Genomic DNA, 18,710 nt, shown 5'->3' on the forward strand with positions numbered 1-18,710 from the left:
TCCACTTGACTTTTTTGTTCCACAATCCTTAGGATCATTTAAGAAATTCCAAATGACTGTCTTATTGTGCCCCACCTCAGCAGTGATGGTGTGCTGCAAGAGACCATACTTGTGCAGTTCAACAACCCAACCACGTTCAAATTGGGAAAAGTTTTTTTTGCCTTTGACGTCAGAAGGTCATGACAGTGTGACCACCTGACAGAAAAAGACAATGAATCCACATTTCTGCACAGATTTGGCCTTTTAAAGGTATGTGGTCCTAAACGTTTGATCAGCTGTAAAACAGCCTATTTCAGTTTAAGTGTTGTTTTCAATAAATTACATGCTCAAAAAAATGTTTTGTCTCACTCCCATTTCTTCTTGTAGCATGTTGAAAGCTCTACATTTTACCTTGTTAAGATCCAACCATGCAAAATATGATTTTTTGCCATTTTTCAAGTGGTCTTAAACTTTCGATCTGGACTGTGTATATATGTATATACATATACAGAAGTAAAAAGGAATCATGCAAATTGAAGTGAAATATAGTGAACTAATGTGATAACTGTAATAAAGTAGCTTTTGCTAGAAAGTGGTCAAAACTTTTATGTGAGAGGTCACAGGGAGAAGGTGAGATGTCACATCAAGTGACTGGATGCAAATATTGGCCATGTGAAGATGGAAAGGTGGAGGGAAGAGGATGTATAAAACTCTTTGCAGGTAACCATTAGCCGTTATTTCTTTGTAGTTTTGTCATAGCGAGCAGAAGATCCTCTATAGCCAGAGCGTCTTCTCTTTCTTCCACTAAAACTTCAATAAAACCAATAGATATACAGCAACAATTTAGATTTGATTATTTAAGATTTTTACTTTTTTCTAAAATTTAAATTGATTTAATTATGTGATTATTATTAACTGATTGAGCCATTTGCTTTTCCCTTGCTAAATCACTTAAATAAAGCACCGTATCTGCAATTAAAGTTCATTTTGTTTATTTCAATTTTTTTTTTTTGAAAACAGTTCGTCAGATAGGTTTGTTGTGGTACTGTTTTGAACGTGACCAATCACATTTGAGCCATCGTTTCCTTGGAGTCTATTTCTTAACTGTAAAAAGTCCGATAAATTTGGACAAGAAGAAGTTAACACAGAGAAGAGAGCAAGTACACACTCATCTTCTTTGGCCAGTCGGTGGTTCAGTCTCTGAATGTACCACACTCATGATATTGTGGTGATGTTTTCTACTCACCATTAAGATGCTCCACTTGCCATTTTCCCTTAGTGCCTTCTGGGAGGATCTCAAACACAAAAGGAGGTCCATTGGGAAATGCATCCTCATCATTAGCGTTCACTATAACAGCATCCACTGTTGTGCACATAGTCTCCATGTTACTTGTCAAGATGGGGCAGTGGTCATTAAAATCCTCCACTTGGATGGCTATGGTGCCAGTGGCTGTTTTATCAGGTGTGTCTGGTAAATTAAAAAAAAAAAAGAAATAAAAAGCAAGAATTTAACATTTTTCCTTTGATTATGTCCATTTTGTCAGAGATAAGTTCAAGAACTATTTGCTTTACTATTACTATTTTTGGACAAAAAGTAAAACTAATATTGATTTTGTTTATTTACATGAATCTTACTGCTGAATAGCCATTTTGTTTTTATTCATGACAAGTCGGCATTATACAGACCGTACAGATGTATTTAGCCAGCAATGTGATGCACTTGTAGTTATGTTGCATTAGGTTTTTAATCATGCATCAATACCCTGACAGTAAATAATAATTTTTTCGTCTACAAAATATCAGGCAATTTGTTTACAATATTATGTTTAGTAAAAACTATCACCGGTTGTGTTACATTTATGTTTTTTAATTTCACAGTAAAGGAAGTTGGCTTGACTAATAAGTGAGAAATTCCCAGGGGTTGCAATTCCAAAGCTACTTTTCAAGGGTACTCCCCTTACGTAAATAATTTTTGAAGTGTCGGCATTTATACAGTAAAGCAGCATACCTTCTGAAACGCAGAGTATCTTGGCAAAATATGTCCCATTGACCAAGTGTGGAGATTCCCTGTCAGGCATCTTGTTCAGTTTGATCTCAGCTGTGACTGGGTCAATAGTTAGCCAGTTGTTAGGGTCGAATCCCTTAATATACCTACAGCAGAAATAAGCTATATTGTTATTACGGTGAATAAAAGGTGAAATTGACACTGTAGTTTAGTTTTAGTGGCTTTAATGTGCACTTATTTGTATATGCACTGACCTGACATTTTGAGCGGGTTTCCTAGTGTCTCCATCTATTGCAGGGTAGCTGGCAATAACATCTTTAATGTTGAAGGAGGTGCTTCCCTCTGAGACATGAATGGCTTTAACTTTGGGATCAAACTTTGCCCTTTCAGGCTGGTTCTTCACATTGATTTTGATAGGATAGGTTTTAAAGGGTGTCCCACCAGAAATCCCAGCAGCTCCAGTTGCACCCCCTGCTCCTCCACCACCCCCTCCTCCTCCCCCTGCTCCTCCTCCTCCTCCCCCTGCTCCTCCTCCTCCTCCCCCTGCTCCTCCCCCCCCTCCTCCAATAGTTATTCCAGCACTTGTCCCAGATCCATATGGCTGAGCCTTGTTCCTCACAGATAGTCCAAGTTCAATGTCTTTTACATCTTCATAGTCCACAGCCTACACAGATGACAGACAGAAACAAAGATTATCTGTTACAATTCATCATAATAATGACAGATGTTTGCATTTATTAATGGTCTTCCTGAGTTAAATGAAAACAATTAATCATTAATAATTCACAAACTTACTGCCAATTAGTACATGAGGTTAAAGAAAATGTCAAAGATATACAGAAATTCTATTCATAATTATATGGACAAAATTTTAGGCAGACCCAAGAACAGTCAGATAAGAGATGATGATCTCATGGGCATGCACTACTTAACTAACCGAAAAAATTTAACTATTTCACAATATAAAACATGTATTTGTTTTTCTGGACAGTACAGTTTGCCGGACAATTTGATCAAACGGACACTGGACTATTCCACCAGATTTGGTGTTTAAAATGCATATGCTCTGAGATATCAAGATTTCTATTTGCATTGTTTTTATGCTGTATTAAAGACTAGGATTAATAATAATAATAATAATAATAATAATAATAATAATAATAATAACAACAACATGTTTCATTTCAAACTGCAGTACCTTATCAAGCATTAGGATTCCCTCGTTGGTGTTGGGATCTGTTTTAATGCTAAAATACCCAGCCTCGTTGCCCTTGACAATATCAAATACAGCTTCCCAGTTGTCAGTGCCTTGCAGGTCCAGGTCCTGTGCTTTGATCCTCATCACCTCCACACCTTCTGTGTTCTCCTCAATGCTACCTTCATACTATAGGTGGAGAATATAAAAAAAAATCATAGGGGTTATTTCAGCAATATGTTGCATATATTTGTAAATAACTACACAGTTGATTTAAAAGAGAGCAAGAAAGAAAACTACCTGCTCTTTTTCCAGAGTTGGTAGGTTGTCATTCACATCACCAACAGCTATAGTAACAGTGGTAGTTCCAGTGTTCCCCTCTGGTTTACCATTTAGGTCCTGACCTTTTACTGTCAAGATATACTGATCACATTTCTGAAATCACAGACCGATAAGTTACTAATTTCTTAGAGAGACTGCATCACACTTTACTGTAGCAATATTTCTGGTTAGCTATCCATTAGGTAGGTAGGCAAAATAGCTAACCAGGAACACTTTCAGTGATCAAAGGGGAAAAAACAAAAACTGTCCACTGATATAAATTTGGTGACTAGTATAGTCCATGAATTTGCCTTTGCCTCATGTTCTCCAGTGCAGGATTAGAGAAGGATCATAGGAGCTCGTACTAAAAAGACTGTTTCTCTAACTCCAAGTCTCTTTGTTCTGGTCACAAAGACCAGAACAAAGTTTCATGACTTTTCCCCCCAGCTTCCACACAGATTGAAGTTTCATTAGTCACTTTGTTCTAAAACTTCCCATTTACAAGTATAAGTCAGTTTAAGTTATTGGTGTTTGTTCTGTTTCCCCTATTGTATGTAAATATTATGGCCAAACCACTATAAAGGTAACCCTGCAGCGTCTTTGTGGTTAGGTCAGTTTGTGCTACGTCCACACTAGCCCGGATAGATTTAAAAATGGCATTTTTGTCTGAAAACGCTCCACATCCACACTAGCGTTTTCAGTCGTATTCACAGAGTTGTGCGTCCACATTGAAACGGCTGAAAGCGCTTATGTTCCAGTATTGCGCATGCATGAAAAGCAAGAAGATTCGGCCTGCCTCATTTCTGTCTGCCATTTATTTACTTTCCATCTCTTTGAAACGTCACGGCAAAATGTCGAGGAAAAGCACAGAGTTTTTTTAAATGGACTAACAATGAGGTGGAGTTGTTGCTGCGAGTAACACAAAAGTACAAAGTTGCAAAAGTGAGTGAGAATTAAAGAATTTGAAGAAAAGCTATCTGGAGCATGTACATACTGAGAGCGTTTTGAGTTTTGAGAGCGTTTTGAAAACGCCATCTCAGTGTGGACGGGAGGCCAAAATGTAGAGAAAACGATGCGTTTTCAAACGAAAATGCATTAGTGTGGACGTAGCTTGTGAGTTAAGGTGGATATACTTTGTTTGGTTAGATACGGTTTTTTCCAGTAGAATTTATATTTAGTAGACATCTTTGAAGGGCCCATAAATTATATTTTGAACTTTGTACTTTTGAACTTTTTTTTAGGGTAAAATAAAAATAACACACACACAGACACACACACACTTTGAAATCCAGAGTTTTCATTAAGCACCAAATATATTACATATCATGTTTTAACTGTTTAAAAGGTTTAATGTTTGCAAACTTTCTCATATTTTCTCCGTACTCACGGTCAGGTGTTCTGTAAAAATGCTGTTCTAAGCAGTTTACTGAATATATGGATAACCAAGTTGTTTGTTGAGATTAGGGTAAGGCATATGTATAAAAACAGAATTCCAGAGTGTGGAATTTAACAACAACAACAAAAAACAAATTACCTGAGCTGCAATAAAATGGTTAATAACCAAGATGATAATTATTTTTGGCAAATAATAGAAATATCAGTTGATTAACATCACTGCTCATTACTCTAATAAACATTATGTATTTACTGAACTTGGACTTTAAAATCCAGATGCTAGAATAATTATTCTAACATCTGATTGTATTATTAATAATCATATTATGATTATGATTATTATTATCATTAAATATCAAAATTCAAATAAAAAATTAACTACATAGCTCTGAAACTGGTGTGGGGTTTAGTTCATACCTCTCTGTCTAATTTGTTTTTGATGAAGATGGACCCGTCACTGTTCATGTAAAACATGTCATGAGGTGGTGTCTGGTCTATGATGGTATGAAAAACCTGGGAATTGGGATTGTCTGGTTCATCGGCATCCGTTGCCGTGACTTTCATAACAAAAGTCCCTGTAAGCATATCAAGGAATGACATTTTAATTTCTCAAAAAACAAAAACAAACAAACAAAACCTCTCTGTGGCATCTTCAAAAGTTGAGACTACGACGACCTGGATGATGGAGAATCTACACAGACAACATCAAGAGTTCTAGTATCGCCTAATACCTTCAACACAACCCATCTCACAGCTGATGTACATTAAAAAAAACACCCTGTTCCATAATACATTGTTTAGTTTGAGTATAACATTACATTTAAGTAAGTTCAACCTGTAAGCAATGTAACAAAAACAAAAACTTTGTTTTCATTTATTAATTGAAAAGTCATATGGGAATATGGAGTCATCACATGCCGGATAGTGATTAGTGAGGAATTTTCATAAAAACGAAGCACTAACCTCTCGGTGTAAGCTCATCCACACGCCCAGTATAGACGTCTTCAAACACTGGTGCATTGTCATTCTGATCAGTAACCTTGAATCGTACGTCGATGTTTTCCTCTGCCAGAGTGCCATCATTGTACCTAGCAACACCAGAAAGCTAAAATTGGAAACCTCGTTAGGTTTAATTAAGACGTTACAAATATTTATGTAAACTGTTGATACGGAATGCACTGAAGTCATGATGGAAAATAACCGTTTTGTCTCACTCACATTGTACATACTGATGAACTCTCTGTCAAGTAATTGGGTCACACGAATAAATCCAGTTCTTTCGTGAACTACAAACACATGGAAGGGATCTTGGTTTGCGCCACGGCCATTCAGGAAGTATTTGAGATTTCCTTTACCATCATCTAAATCTGAATGAATCTGAAAATGAGATGAAAAGCTAAGCATAGCATAATTCACAAATATGTCATAATCATAGGACAATAACAACAACAAAGACAACACAGATTCCTTATAGATTCCTCATATCTTAGTATGTTAATGCTAAAAACCTTAATATATTGTATATCATGATTTTCTAACCCTAATAAAAATTATTTTAATCAATTTAATTAAAATAAAAAATTAAAAGATCATCAAAATAAAAAGGAATAAAAAACTAAATCAATGACTCACCCTGGCAACAGAAGTCTTTTGTGTGTGGTCCACATTTTCCTCCAATTTCACTGGTGGGGGAAGCCAGGCTCTTTTTCTTCTTATTAGACTGTCTCCAGATTTGGCTTTCGTCACAACAGCCTGGACCTGAAATACAACACATACGCTTAAACATGTTTGGAGAAATCACCAGCCATTTAAAGAAAACAAGAACACCCATTTTTAATCCTTGTCAAGCATTTCTTGGAATTACTGTCTGTAATTTAAAACCTAGAGAGATGCTTAAAGATCAGGTTTTTGTTATATATCAGTTTGAAAAACCTTAAAAGCAACAGTCTGCAATTGTTTGTCAATCTTCTTGTCTTTAGCAGGTAAAATATGACTTGGCGAATAATTCACTCACAGCAGGAAAGTTTCAGGTCTTTACTTTCAAAAATTCTTGCTCTGGCTGAGTTGTCACACATACATGCTCGCCACACACACACACACACACACACACACACACACACACACACACACACACACACACACACGTATGTAAATATGTGTGTGTATGCATGCATGTGTGGTGTCTCAGCCAGCCAACAAACTCTGCAGGGTACATTGTGAACTAATCATAAATCAAGATGCTATTAAACTGTGCATGTAAAAACACACACCTTGCAGGGGCTATAAAGCTGCTAGCTTTCCCACACACAAAAGCTGACACATCTCTTGCCACTACTGGAAAGGTTCAGTTGAAGCATGTAAGGTAATAATGAGAAGAAAAGTAAGGAGTGGTTGTATACTTTTACTGCCATCAAATAACTCATTCAGAGCACTTAAAAACAACTCTCTATTCACTTGAAGAAATCTCTCTGAGGTCAGAACCTTATTTCCCACACTTTTATAACTATGAAACCAAATGTATTTATTATAGTGACCTAATGGTTTTTCAGAATGTAAAGTGAAGAATCAACAGTTATAGATAATAATAACATTCAGTTATGAACAACAGAATTTTTCCTGAGAGTTTTTTACTTTTGAGTTTGCGGTCTGAATGCCAATAGCTATTCTATCCGAATCACATCTTGATTCAAGCAACACCAAACAACTTTAGTTCGGTAAAAAGGTAAAATAGTACAAAGGGGGAAAAAAGCTCAGGCGTGTCCAAGCTGGCCTAGTTAATGCAGAGGCTGAACTAGAGTGTAAGCCAGTGTTGTGCCAAAAAGCGACTGAAAAAAAGTGATTTCAGAGTTTTCTGTGTGTGTTTTGTAGTCTACAATGCTTACTTATACTGTTAAACAGACCTTAGTGAACAGGATTTATGAATGGGTTAGATTCAGGGGTCTCAAACTTAATGAGCTGTAGGCCACTGCTTGCGCAGTCTTCTTATTGGAGGGCTGCTTACGTGTTCAAATAGTAAGAAAAACCCCCAAGAATACACCCACAAATATGTCTAAAAATGCAGTGGTTTGTTTTTTTAAACTTTAAATATTGTATAACAAGAGAAAACTGCAAACATGAGTGCAAATCTTTTTTTCCCCTCACTCTTAACTGAAGCCTTTCAGTGAATTACCAAATACACAAACTGATACTCTCTTTCTGCCTAGACACGGTCCAGCACTTCTGCTATGATTTTGTTCGTATTTAACAAAATACAAATGCAGACATAAGAGTACACATTAGGTTTTGACTGTTAGTGAGAATTGTTTTCTTTACAAATAACTGTCACTGAACTAACACACCCGGTCCTTCAAGATGTTTGTACTCTCTGCTCATATTGCCTTCATATAAAATATATACTTTTTGCTTTTTACAGAACTTATTTTAACATTGCACTCAGCAACAGACAAATCCTCCCAAAGAAAAAACACCTAAAGGGCCAAATCGCATTATATTTTTTCACAGCAATATACAGTAGGGGTGACACAGTCGTAAGTGGTCCCTGGGCCGCGAGTTTGAGACCCCTGGGTTAGATATAAAATAGAAGAACTATTCCTTTTTGAAGTATCTTTATGACTGCATCATTTTAACCATATTATAATCAATCCAGTCCTCCTTGGTAACCTATCACATCACAGTTCTGCTCTATTTGTTACAACTTCTGCTAGCCAGCTCTCTCCCGAAAAATACATTTTTAATGTCAATGGCACTTTTTGCCGGGATAAATAACAGGATAAGTAACAGTCACTTTCCAAAAATTGATTAGAGCTTCTGATAGGGATGCTCCCTCTACCTCAAAATTACTTGATATATTTTAGGAGAGATGTGTTTGATCTATTTTTTGACAGATTATAGATCAAGCAAGTCATTTATAACAGTTTAAATGTGAGCAATCATTTTATGGCAAACACCGGGGTCTTGCCAGTGAAGCTGCCCCCGACACAATCTGTTTCCCCTTCTGGAGCGCGCCCTGGGCAAGGACAGCGGATCCAGTCGACTCCGCCTCAATTCCAACCAACAGTCATGGCTGATATTTTACTTTAGTAAAAAAAAGTTAAAGACGAATGTCATTACATTGCCGTTCATTTGTTTGGGTCACGACAGAAAATTATACATCTATTGTTGTCACGTTGTGCCGGAGGGGATTATTTCAGCAAACTGAGGACGTTTTGCTTGATAAGCGCATAATCACGTCTGCGGGAAGTCGACTTTTCTAAACTAACGCTCAATATACCAGATTCTCAAACCACATTTGTCAATGATTTGGACAGGGGGAGGAAATTGCGGCAGGTTCAGCTTGATATTATTTATAACACATATTTGATTTTATTTATTACAAATTATCTCCGGGATAACTACCTTGACACGGCATCACGTTTTAGCAGACGATCGCTTTTTAGCACCGGTTTTGCTTCATATTGCCTGCTGAAATCACGATGATGCTAATTTTACTATTCATAATTGTGATTAGATTTAAAAATGCTTGACTATAATTTGTTGTCTTTAATCTATTATACATTTTGATTGATTTATGTTTTAAAAAGATGAAAAACCTAAATAATAAAAGCAACAAAAGAATCACATTATGAATTAAGCTTGTTTCATAGAAAAAAAACTACTTTCCATATGAAAGTCTTTTCTAATCGACACAAAAGTCTTTCTGGACTCACCACAAAAAGTAGCAACACAAACACGGGCCAACAAATCCGAATCATGACTGAAGAAACGTCTCAGGGGAGTCTCCCAGCGGCATGGAGAGTTTCTTACTGTCTGGATAAAAGCTGTCAAACGACTATCAATTTCACTGGCATCTACTTAAGACTTGGAAAAGAAAAACATCACGCCAACGCCAACAACTTTTACTGCGATACAAAAGACACGTGGGCGTTACACACACTCAACAAAGGCAACACCCTGGCTGTTTCGTGCAGGTGTGGCATTCACTGAGCGCATGCGTGTAACCTGCCAAGTGCAAAGTAAGCCACACCCAATTGTTCTTATAAGCTCATAAACATAAAAAACGCATAGTAACACAGGATACCTTACAATTTTAAAGATAATTTAAACATGTGAAATTATTTACTCCTGCACTAACCTCACCAGGCGGATGGATAACACTTCCCTTCCTTTTCTTGTTTGTTTTTGTGTTTTTTGTTGGCTCCCCTCCCGGGCCCCTGTTTCCTCCTTTATGTGTGTGCGTGCGTGCGTGCGTGCGTTCATTCATGCGTGCCAGTTTATGGGCATCATCAGGCCAAAAGGTATTTCCCACGCTGAAGCCAGCCACACCCGTCTTCCATCAACACTCACCAGCTGCCACTGAGTACCCTCGTTAGTGGCAACTATTTAATTGTGTGGCCGACCTTCTGTTGATGCTGGATTGTTGAGTGGAAATTATCTTTACGTGTTGTGACTGAGTACACTAAACTAACCTCTACAGTACATCTTGTGTTGTTAGGAACCTAGAGAGGAGTGTGTCATGGTGGGAGTGGAGCGTTTGTAATTATCCAAGGTTGGAGCCATGTCTTTGAAAGTGTTTCACTATTGTTCACATTCTCACTGTAAATAAATGTATTGTCTTGGATCAGAAATTCCTGCATTTGGGCCCCGTTCTTGCCAACTGCATCTCCATGAGAAAATGTTTAGAGTTTTAAGGTGTGTTTCAGACCCAGTGCTCCAATGTTGGAATTTGTTCACCTCCACCATCAACGCTACATGTTGCTGCCTCCTGTCCTCTTCCTCCCTCTCCTCCCCCTGTTCCGTGGTAGCAGCAACTGCAGACACCAGATAAGTTTTCGGTAGAGTTGGAGAAAAGTGGGGGATTTCTCACCCAACGTGCGCTTGTTTTTAGGCAGCAGAATCGCACCTTTTCCTCAGACAGTGCCAAGGTTTCATTCATGGTGGAGCTGCTGATGGGACAAGCGCTAAAATGGGCTCAGGTGGTACTCAAAACTGACGGGGAGGAGCAGGCGATGCAGCTCGGACCAGCTACGCTATCCCATTCCAACCGGGGGAGAAGACTGCTGGCGGGTGAGTGTTTCTGTTGTGGGAAAAGAGGACACTAAATTGATACTTGCCCGTCGCAGCCAAAAGAGTCTGCCTGTCAGTAACTGTGGGGATACTAGGGTTCACCACTCAAGATGTTTCCCTGCCTGGTCTTACCTGCCAAGAAAAATTACTGTATATGACCCACACTCACTCGTGCGCTGTGCTGATCAAAGGCTCTGAGACTCTTGCTCAGAGCCTGTGTCCTTCAATCATGTGGAGGAGGTCAACCTGTTTTTGTTCCATGCCCCTGGTACTCCATTGGTTCTCGGCTGTCCCTGGCTTAGCCATCATAATCTGCAAATCGATTGGGCTAAGAATTGCGTTTCTGGTTGCAGTACCTGGTGTTACAAAACCTGTCTGCGGTCCACTATGCCCAGTATTTCCATTACTGAATCTTTCTCCTCTGCCTCACCGTCCCAATGACTGCAGTATTAACTTATTTCCTGGTGCTCTATTGCCCACCAGTCGGCTGTATAGACTTTCTAAAGCCTGAGAGAGAGGCAATAGAGAGCTACATCACTGACTCACTAGCTGCAGGAATCATTTGGTCATCCAAACGTCCACCTTCATCTCCACAGTCTTGAACTGGTTCAGCTCTATGTAGTTCTGCCTGCACCAGTGCAACATCTGGTCCACCTCCTGTCTGTATGCGGACTGTCATCATTCTGGATCAAACCAATGAGAGTGATATCATCCACCAACTTTCGGAGTTGATGTGTTTCATCTGCGTTTGTCCTGCTGTTGTTCCCTCCAGGTTTCAGGTTTTTCCTAGATCTTTGTCTCTGGTTGCATCTTTTTGTTAGCATTCCTAGTTTAGGTTTTTCTTAGTTTAAGTTATGGCCATTCTCTTCTCTTGTTTGTATGTTGCCTCCTACTGTAAATAAAGCTCTCTCTCAGTAAGTCAGTCTTCAGTGTCTGCTCTTGGGTCCACACTCTCTTCTCTACATAATCTGCCTTGCAGGACGTAACAAAAGTACGAATTTTAGTAATTACACATTAATAAATAAATTCGATGAATAGACCACAAAAAACAAATGTTAATTTCTCACATATGCATTGAGAAATGAACATTTTTCCCAAACCAATTGGATGGAAAGCTTCAACGCTTCATTAGCCTTCATCCGGCTGGAATGTTGGGAGGCTGTTCTGCTCCAGGTTGCCACTATATTGGAGGTACAGAGCGTCAAACATGAAGTGGCAAATTCCAAGTCTTTCTATATTAGGGTGGAACTGAAAGCTTACCAAGTACTTAAAAAACAAAGGAGAGTTTGACAGTCTTTTGTTTGGTATTTTTATCATTGTGAACTAACTTCTATATTTGAATAAAATCATTAGAAGTAGTAAATAGAATATCTTTGTCATGATAATAGAAATATCGATTAAGGTTAGATGATTGATGCATGTATGGTTTGTTCTGGGGAGGGGGCTTAAGCTTTAACCTGTCTTCAACCTGGCAAGGTGGCACTGTAGGATTCAAGTTTTGACTAGTAAGGTTATTATCATTAATGAAAAACAACAAAATAACTAGAACTAAATAAACATTTTTTTTAACTCAAATAAATACAAACAAGGGTTTGTGAAAAAAGGAAAACTAACTGAAACTGTATTGAGCGTTCCCGAAACGAATTAAAATCAACTAAAATAATCGAGAAAACGTGCTTAGTTTTTTTTAGTTCTTTGTTTTTGTGTGCGTCAAACAATAGTCCACGGTTAATGTGAAGTCTAGTTTCTATTTTTTTTTTCTTGTTGTGTTGCATTATGCCAGCAGATGGCAAGTGCATCATCATGTCAGGAAACATTGGGAGAAAGTGCAAGAGTCTAATTTGAGATTACTTTGAATATGACTGTTTTTTTGTTTGTAGAAAACAAAACAAAAAACAAAACACACAGTGCTTTTCTCTTTTTTTTATTTTTTACATTTTATTTTATTTCTTCTTTAATGCAGTGCTTCTAACAGCAACCTGATGGCTACTGGTCAGTTCGTAGGAGCATCACAAACAAGCGGAAGCATTGCGGAATATGTTTATTGAGACTGGGATATCAACATAACTATGTGAGTCAGTTGCTTTCAAAAAGTTCAAAAAGCACTTCACTTGAATCAAAAAATCACAACACTTAATGCTGCAAGAATCAATGGTCTCATAGGGACTAACACTGATATAGCAAAGCAGAAAAAAAACTAATAAAAGAGGCAAGAAAGCAAACCCTTTGTGTAGCTGGCTGAAGCATAAGTGTGATGATTCTGGGTCTTTGACCCAGTGGTTTGTGTTTCAACCAGACTGTTATGTTGTGGCAGGGATTTGTCCACCAGGGGGCAACAGTGGTTGGGGAGCTTTCAGTCTGTGGGGGCGCATGCCCCGGTTCTCGTAATAAAGAAGCAACTGTGAGCTAAACATGGTCTCCGTGGTTCCTTGGTCTTAGGATATCACATATGGCGACGAGGGTAAAAGCCAGGTTTTGCTGTGAAGTTACACCGTGCTAAGTGACTTATGAACTGAGGTTGGCAAGTGGTACAGCGCTAGCATCTGTGGGAAGTGGAGCGTAACCCTCGGTGTGGAATAATGGCTACCACTTTGGGCTCGGTGGCACCGTTCGACAGCGAGCTGCAATCCTGGGAGGAATATTGTGAGATTTTGGATTACTTCTTTGTGGCGAATGATATTAAGGAGGAGGAGAAGAAGCGAGCGGTACTGTTGAGTTGCGTGGGCGCACAGACCTATGCCCTGATTAGGAACCTACTCAGTCCGGTCAAGCCAGGGGATCGTTCTTATGCTGAGTTGGTGGGATTGTTGAACAATCATTTTCACCCTAAGCCGAGTGAAATTGTGCAGCGGTGGAAGTTTAACACACGGAATAGAAGGCCGGAGGAAAGTGTGGGCGATTATGTAGCGGAGCTGAGGAAGCTCGCACAGGACTAACTTTGGAGACTCCCTGACGGTGATGCTGCGGGATCGTTTAGTATGTGGAATAAGCGACGACAGAATACAGCGCAGATTGTTAGCAGAGGATTCGCTAACATTTGAAAAGGCGCTGAAGTTTGCTCAAGCAATGGAGGCTGCTAACAGAGACATTGTGGATTTGAAGAGCATGACAGAACAGTCGCGATTCACTAAAGGATTAGGAGCCGTGAACAAGATGGAGGACGGCGGCTCGACGTCACAACAGGTTGTCAGGAAGTGCTACAGATGTGGAGGGCTAAATCATGTGGCCAAGGACTGCAGGTTTGTTTCAGAAAAATGCCACAACTGTGGAAAGGTGGAACACATAAAAAGGGTCTGCCGAATGAAAATGGAACAAAAAGGAGGGCGTGGCAGACAAGGTAAACAAGCCCATTTCTTGGAAGAGGAGAATGTGGAGAGTGAGGAAGAAGGAGCTGAAATGCACCACATAAAGGCAAGTGTGACTATGTATAATGTGCATGAGGAGATTTGCATCCCAAGGGAAGAACCCATCAGACAGAAGCTAAAAGTAAATGGACAGAATGTGACATTTGAAGTAGACACAGGCTGTGGTTACACTATCATGTCGAAGGAGTCATTTAAAAAACTTTTTGAAGGCAGTAAGGCGCCCAAAGTAAGCAAGTGTGGAATCAAACTGAGAACGTATGGAGGCCACAAGGTACCCGTGTGGGGAGCAGCCCAAGTGCAGGTGGAATTCAGAGACAGTAAGAAAACACTGGATGTGGTGGTGGTTGAAGGGGCTGGAACTAGTTTGATGGGTCGGGGATGGATTAAGGCCCTCCAATTAGACTGGCAACCTGTACATAAGATCGAAGGCGGAGAGGATGCCTTACAGCGGATACTGGCCAGACATGAAACAGTGTTTAAGGATGAGTTGGGAACGCTGAAGGGGTTTGCGGCAAAGATACATGTAGCTAAGGATGCCAAACCGTGCTTCTATAAGCCCCGATCAGTTCCGTTTGCTATGAAAAAGAAAGTGGAGCAGGAACTGGAGAGACTGTTGGAGGAGAAAATCATCCAACCAGTGAAATTCTCAGAGTGGGCCGCACCCATTGTACCCATACTAAAGCCAGACTCCAGCGCCAGAATTTGTGGTGACTACAAACTGACTGTTAACAAGGTGTCGCCTGTAGAACAATACCCCATTCCACGAATGGAGGACATGATAGCGGGGCTGGCGGGAGGAGAAAAATACACCAAGTTAGATATGAGTCACGCATACAACAGGTTGTACTTGATGAGGAATCTAGAAAGTATGTCACAGTGAACACACACACAGGGGTTTGTTTACATACACCAGGTTGCCATTTGGTGTGAGTTCAAGTCCTGCCATTTTTCAGCGCACCATGGAGAGTGTGTTGCAAGGTCTGACCAATGTCGCAGTGTATCTGGATGACATCATCCTGACGGGAAAGAATGACAAAGAACATCTTCAAACACTGGATGGAGTGCTGCAGCGGTTGGAGGAGGCGGGCCTGCGCTTAAAAAGGAGCAAATGTCAATTCATGGAGAAGGAAGTGACATTTTTAGGACATCGGGTAGATAAGACCGGTTTACATCCAGTGCCGGCAAAAGTGAAAGCAGTGCAGGAGGCGCCACCCCCAAAATCAGTGACAGAGCTCAAAGCTTATTTGGGGTTGTTGAACTTCTATAATAAGTTCTTGCCAAACTTGTCCACACTGTTGGCCCCACTGCACAAGCTTCTGAGAAAGGGGGAACCATGGTGTTGGGGACCAGCACAGGAGAAGGTTTTCGGCGAATCAAAGGAACTGTTGCAGTCAAGCAGTGTATTGGTACACTATGATGAGCAAAAGGATTTAATTCTTTCTTGCGATGCGTCCCCCTATGGAGTGGGAGCAGTACTAGCTCACCGCATGCCAGATGGTCAGGAAAAACCCATTGGGTTTGCATCGCGTACCCTGAATGCAGCAGAAAAGAACTACTCACAGCTGGATAAAGAAGGATTGGCTGTGATATTTGGTGTACAGTATTTTCATAAGTACCTGTACGGCAGGAAGTTCATGATTATCACGGATCATAAGCCATTGATAAGTTTGTTCCATGAGTTGAAGGCCGTCCCTCAGATGGCGTCACAGAGGATCATGCGATGGGCAGTGTTATTAAGAGCCTATGAGTATGTCATTAAATACAGAGAAGGCAAAAATAACAGTAATGCTGATGGTCTGAGTCGTCTCCCTCTTCCAGAGAACCTCCCTAAAGAGGTGGCAGCTGAGGACCAAGTGTTGATGGTAGATCAGGACCAGGAGGGCGTGATGACATCTGAGCAGCTGCAAAGATGGACAACCAAAGATCCCATACTCTCCAGAGTGCGTGAGTATGCTATGAGAGGATGGCCCACTACGCAGCATCCTAATTTTCAGCCCTACAGACAGAGACAACAGGAGCTGAGTGTGCAGGATGGGTGTGTGCTGTGGGGGGCGAGGGTGGTGATACCAGAACGAGGTCGACGCCCCCTTTTGGAACAGCTACATCAGTCACACCCAGGAATGAGCCGCATGAAGGGCCTGGCCAGAAGCTACATGTGGTGGCCGCATATGGAGAATGACATTGAAGACAAGGTGAGGTCCTGCAGTACATGTCAAGAACATAGACACAGGCCACAAGAGGCACCGCTACACCCCTGGGAGTGGCCAGAAAAGCCCTGGAGAAGGATACATATCGATTATGCAGGCCCGTTTTTGGGTAAAATGTTCTTAGTAATAGTGGACGCCCACTCCAAATGGTTAGATGTGTATACAGTTCCATCCGCTACAGCAGCTGCAACCATAGACTGCCTGAGAAATTGTTTCAGCACGCACGGCCTTCCTGAGATGGTGGTCTCAGATAATGCCCAGTGTTTTGTAAGTGCACAAACTAAAGAGTTCATGGCAAAGAACGGAATCACTCACGTCACCTCCGCTCCATATCACCCCGCCTCCAATGGGTTAGCAGAAAGAGCAGTGCAAACGTTCAAAGAACTCATGAAAAAGAGTACTGGAGACACTCTGGCAACCAAGTTAAACAGGGCTCTGTTTAGTTACAGAATCACACCACAGTCCACAACAGGGAAGTCTCCCGCTGAGTTGATGATGGGCCGGAAGTTGAGGTGTACTCTTGATCTCATACACCCTGACTTGAAACAAAAAGTGACAGCAAAACAAGATAGCCAAAGACGGTATCATGATAGACATGCCAAGGAACGCATGTTTGTTATTGGGGACACAGTATATACCAGAAACTATGGCAGAGGACCCAAATGGATACCAGGACTTATACAGGAGATGACGGGGCCTGTTTCCTACTTGGTGATGCTGGGCAATGGGACAGTGGTGAGGCGTCACGTCGATCAGCTGTTTGCCCGCCTGGAGCCGTGCCTGGCAGCAGGAATGCCTGAAGGCCACCCAGGCGAGCCCCCAAAGGCAGCCCCAAACATCAGCGCTGAGACAGGAGACGAGGATGAGAGACACATAGAGGTGCAAGTTACACCAGTGGTGAAGCCACATATGGAGAGTAGTGATTCGCTGGAATCACCTGCCACTGGGTTACGGCGATCGCAAAGGACCAAGAGAAAGCCGGAGCACCTGAGAGACTTTGTGCCGTGATTACGGTGAACTGTTATAGGTTAACCTAAGACTGTTGGACTAAAGGTTTTAAAGAAATTTAAATAAAGGCTGGGGACGGGGTTGTTGCATTTTTTTTTTATAAAGGTGAAGTTTTTGGTTATGGGTATTTTCTGTAGGGATTAAAACTACAGAGTAGTTCCAGTTTAAGGGGGGAGGAATGTTATGTTGTGGCAGGGATTTGTCCACCAGGGGGCAACAGTGGTTGGGGAGCTTTCAGTCTGTGGGGGCGCATGCCCCGGTTCTCGTAATAAAGAAGCAACTGTGAGCTAAACATGGTCTCCGTGGTTCCTTGGTCTTAGGATATCACACAGACCTAAACTAGTATCGGTATTTTGTAAACAAATTGTATGTGGGATGAAAAAAATTCCTGTGTGCAAGTGTGCCTCCTCCATCGCGTCCACCTGCGACGGCTCCCGGGCCTGGCAGATCCCCATGTACTAAATAGAAATGAAGAAGTTAAAGAACTGAGAACAAGGAGGGAGGGAGGGTGGGGCACGTAAACGAGAATGAACAGCTTACAGAACTGGGGGAACCTATATAGATGACAACTGGAGGGAGCGTGTTTGGAGACGTGGTCCCGCTCCTGAAATTCCGATACATAATCTCTAATAAAAAAAGAAATCCCCCACTCGCCCTTGCTAGGTTAATAATGAGAAGGAAGACAAAGATGCCAAGTTTTCACAATTTTATATCAACCTGTTACAATTTCAATTTCACTTTTTTCCGTGGTGCCATGGACTTCAGTCTCTCTGGCTCAGAGTGTCTCTCTGGTCTCTGGTCACTCAGGAGACCCAAACGAACAAGGAGCACCACAGCCAGGCAGGAAACACCTTTACTGCGGGCCACAAAAACAAAATGTTAACATAGTTTGATGAGGTTTAAGTCTGGAGACTGTGCTGGCCACTCTTTGTTTTCAAGCTTACCTTGTTCTTTTTTCCTGAAGTAGTTCTGGCATAGCTTGGACTTATGTTCTGGGTTATTACCTTCCTGTAGGATGAACCCTTGACCAACTTGGTACATGCCAGAGGTATTGCATGGAGCTGGTTCAGGGTGCCTATCACTCTGTACAAGTCACCGACCCTGGATCCAGCAAAACAGGCCCAGACCATCACACTTCCTCCTCCATGTTTTACATTTTGCTCCATCAGTCC

The 18,710-nt window shown here is 41.0% G+C and overlaps 1 protein-coding gene across 1 annotated transcript in view; it reads right to left on the reverse strand.

The window, feature by feature from the left end:
• Positions 1-9,646, reverse strand: part of LOC146614810 (desmoglein-2.1-like) — a 19,385-nt gene extending 9,739 nt beyond the window's left edge. Inside the window, exons 1-10 of the mRNA XM_085376872.1 lie at positions 9,602-9,646; positions 6,528-6,653; positions 6,114-6,272; positions 5,859-6,000; positions 5,313-5,470; positions 3,480-3,614; positions 3,183-3,368; positions 2,239-2,648; positions 1,988-2,130; positions 1,226-1,447 (exon numbers count right to left, since the gene is read on the reverse strand). Of these exons, the coding sequence (XP_085232998.1) occupies positions 1,226-1,447; positions 1,988-2,130; positions 2,239-2,648; positions 3,183-3,368; positions 3,480-3,614; positions 5,313-5,470; positions 5,859-6,000; positions 6,114-6,272; positions 6,528-6,653; positions 9,602-9,646 (1,726 nt within the window). The remainder of the gene's footprint in view (positions 1-1,225; positions 1,448-1,987; positions 2,131-2,238; positions 2,649-3,182; positions 3,369-3,479; positions 3,615-5,312; positions 5,471-5,858; positions 6,001-6,113; positions 6,273-6,527; positions 6,654-9,601) is intronic.
• Between the last annotated feature and the right edge of the window lie 9,064 nt (positions 9,647-18,710).

Source organism: Diplotaxodon limnothrissa, linkage group LG17 (genome assembly GCF_057381915.1).
Source record: "Diplotaxodon limnothrissa isolate DT_005_m linkage group LG17, D_limnothrissa_male_GT1.1, whole genome shotgun sequence".
Taxonomy (NCBI): Eukaryota; Metazoa; Chordata; class Actinopteri; order Cichliformes; family Cichlidae; genus Diplotaxodon; species Diplotaxodon limnothrissa.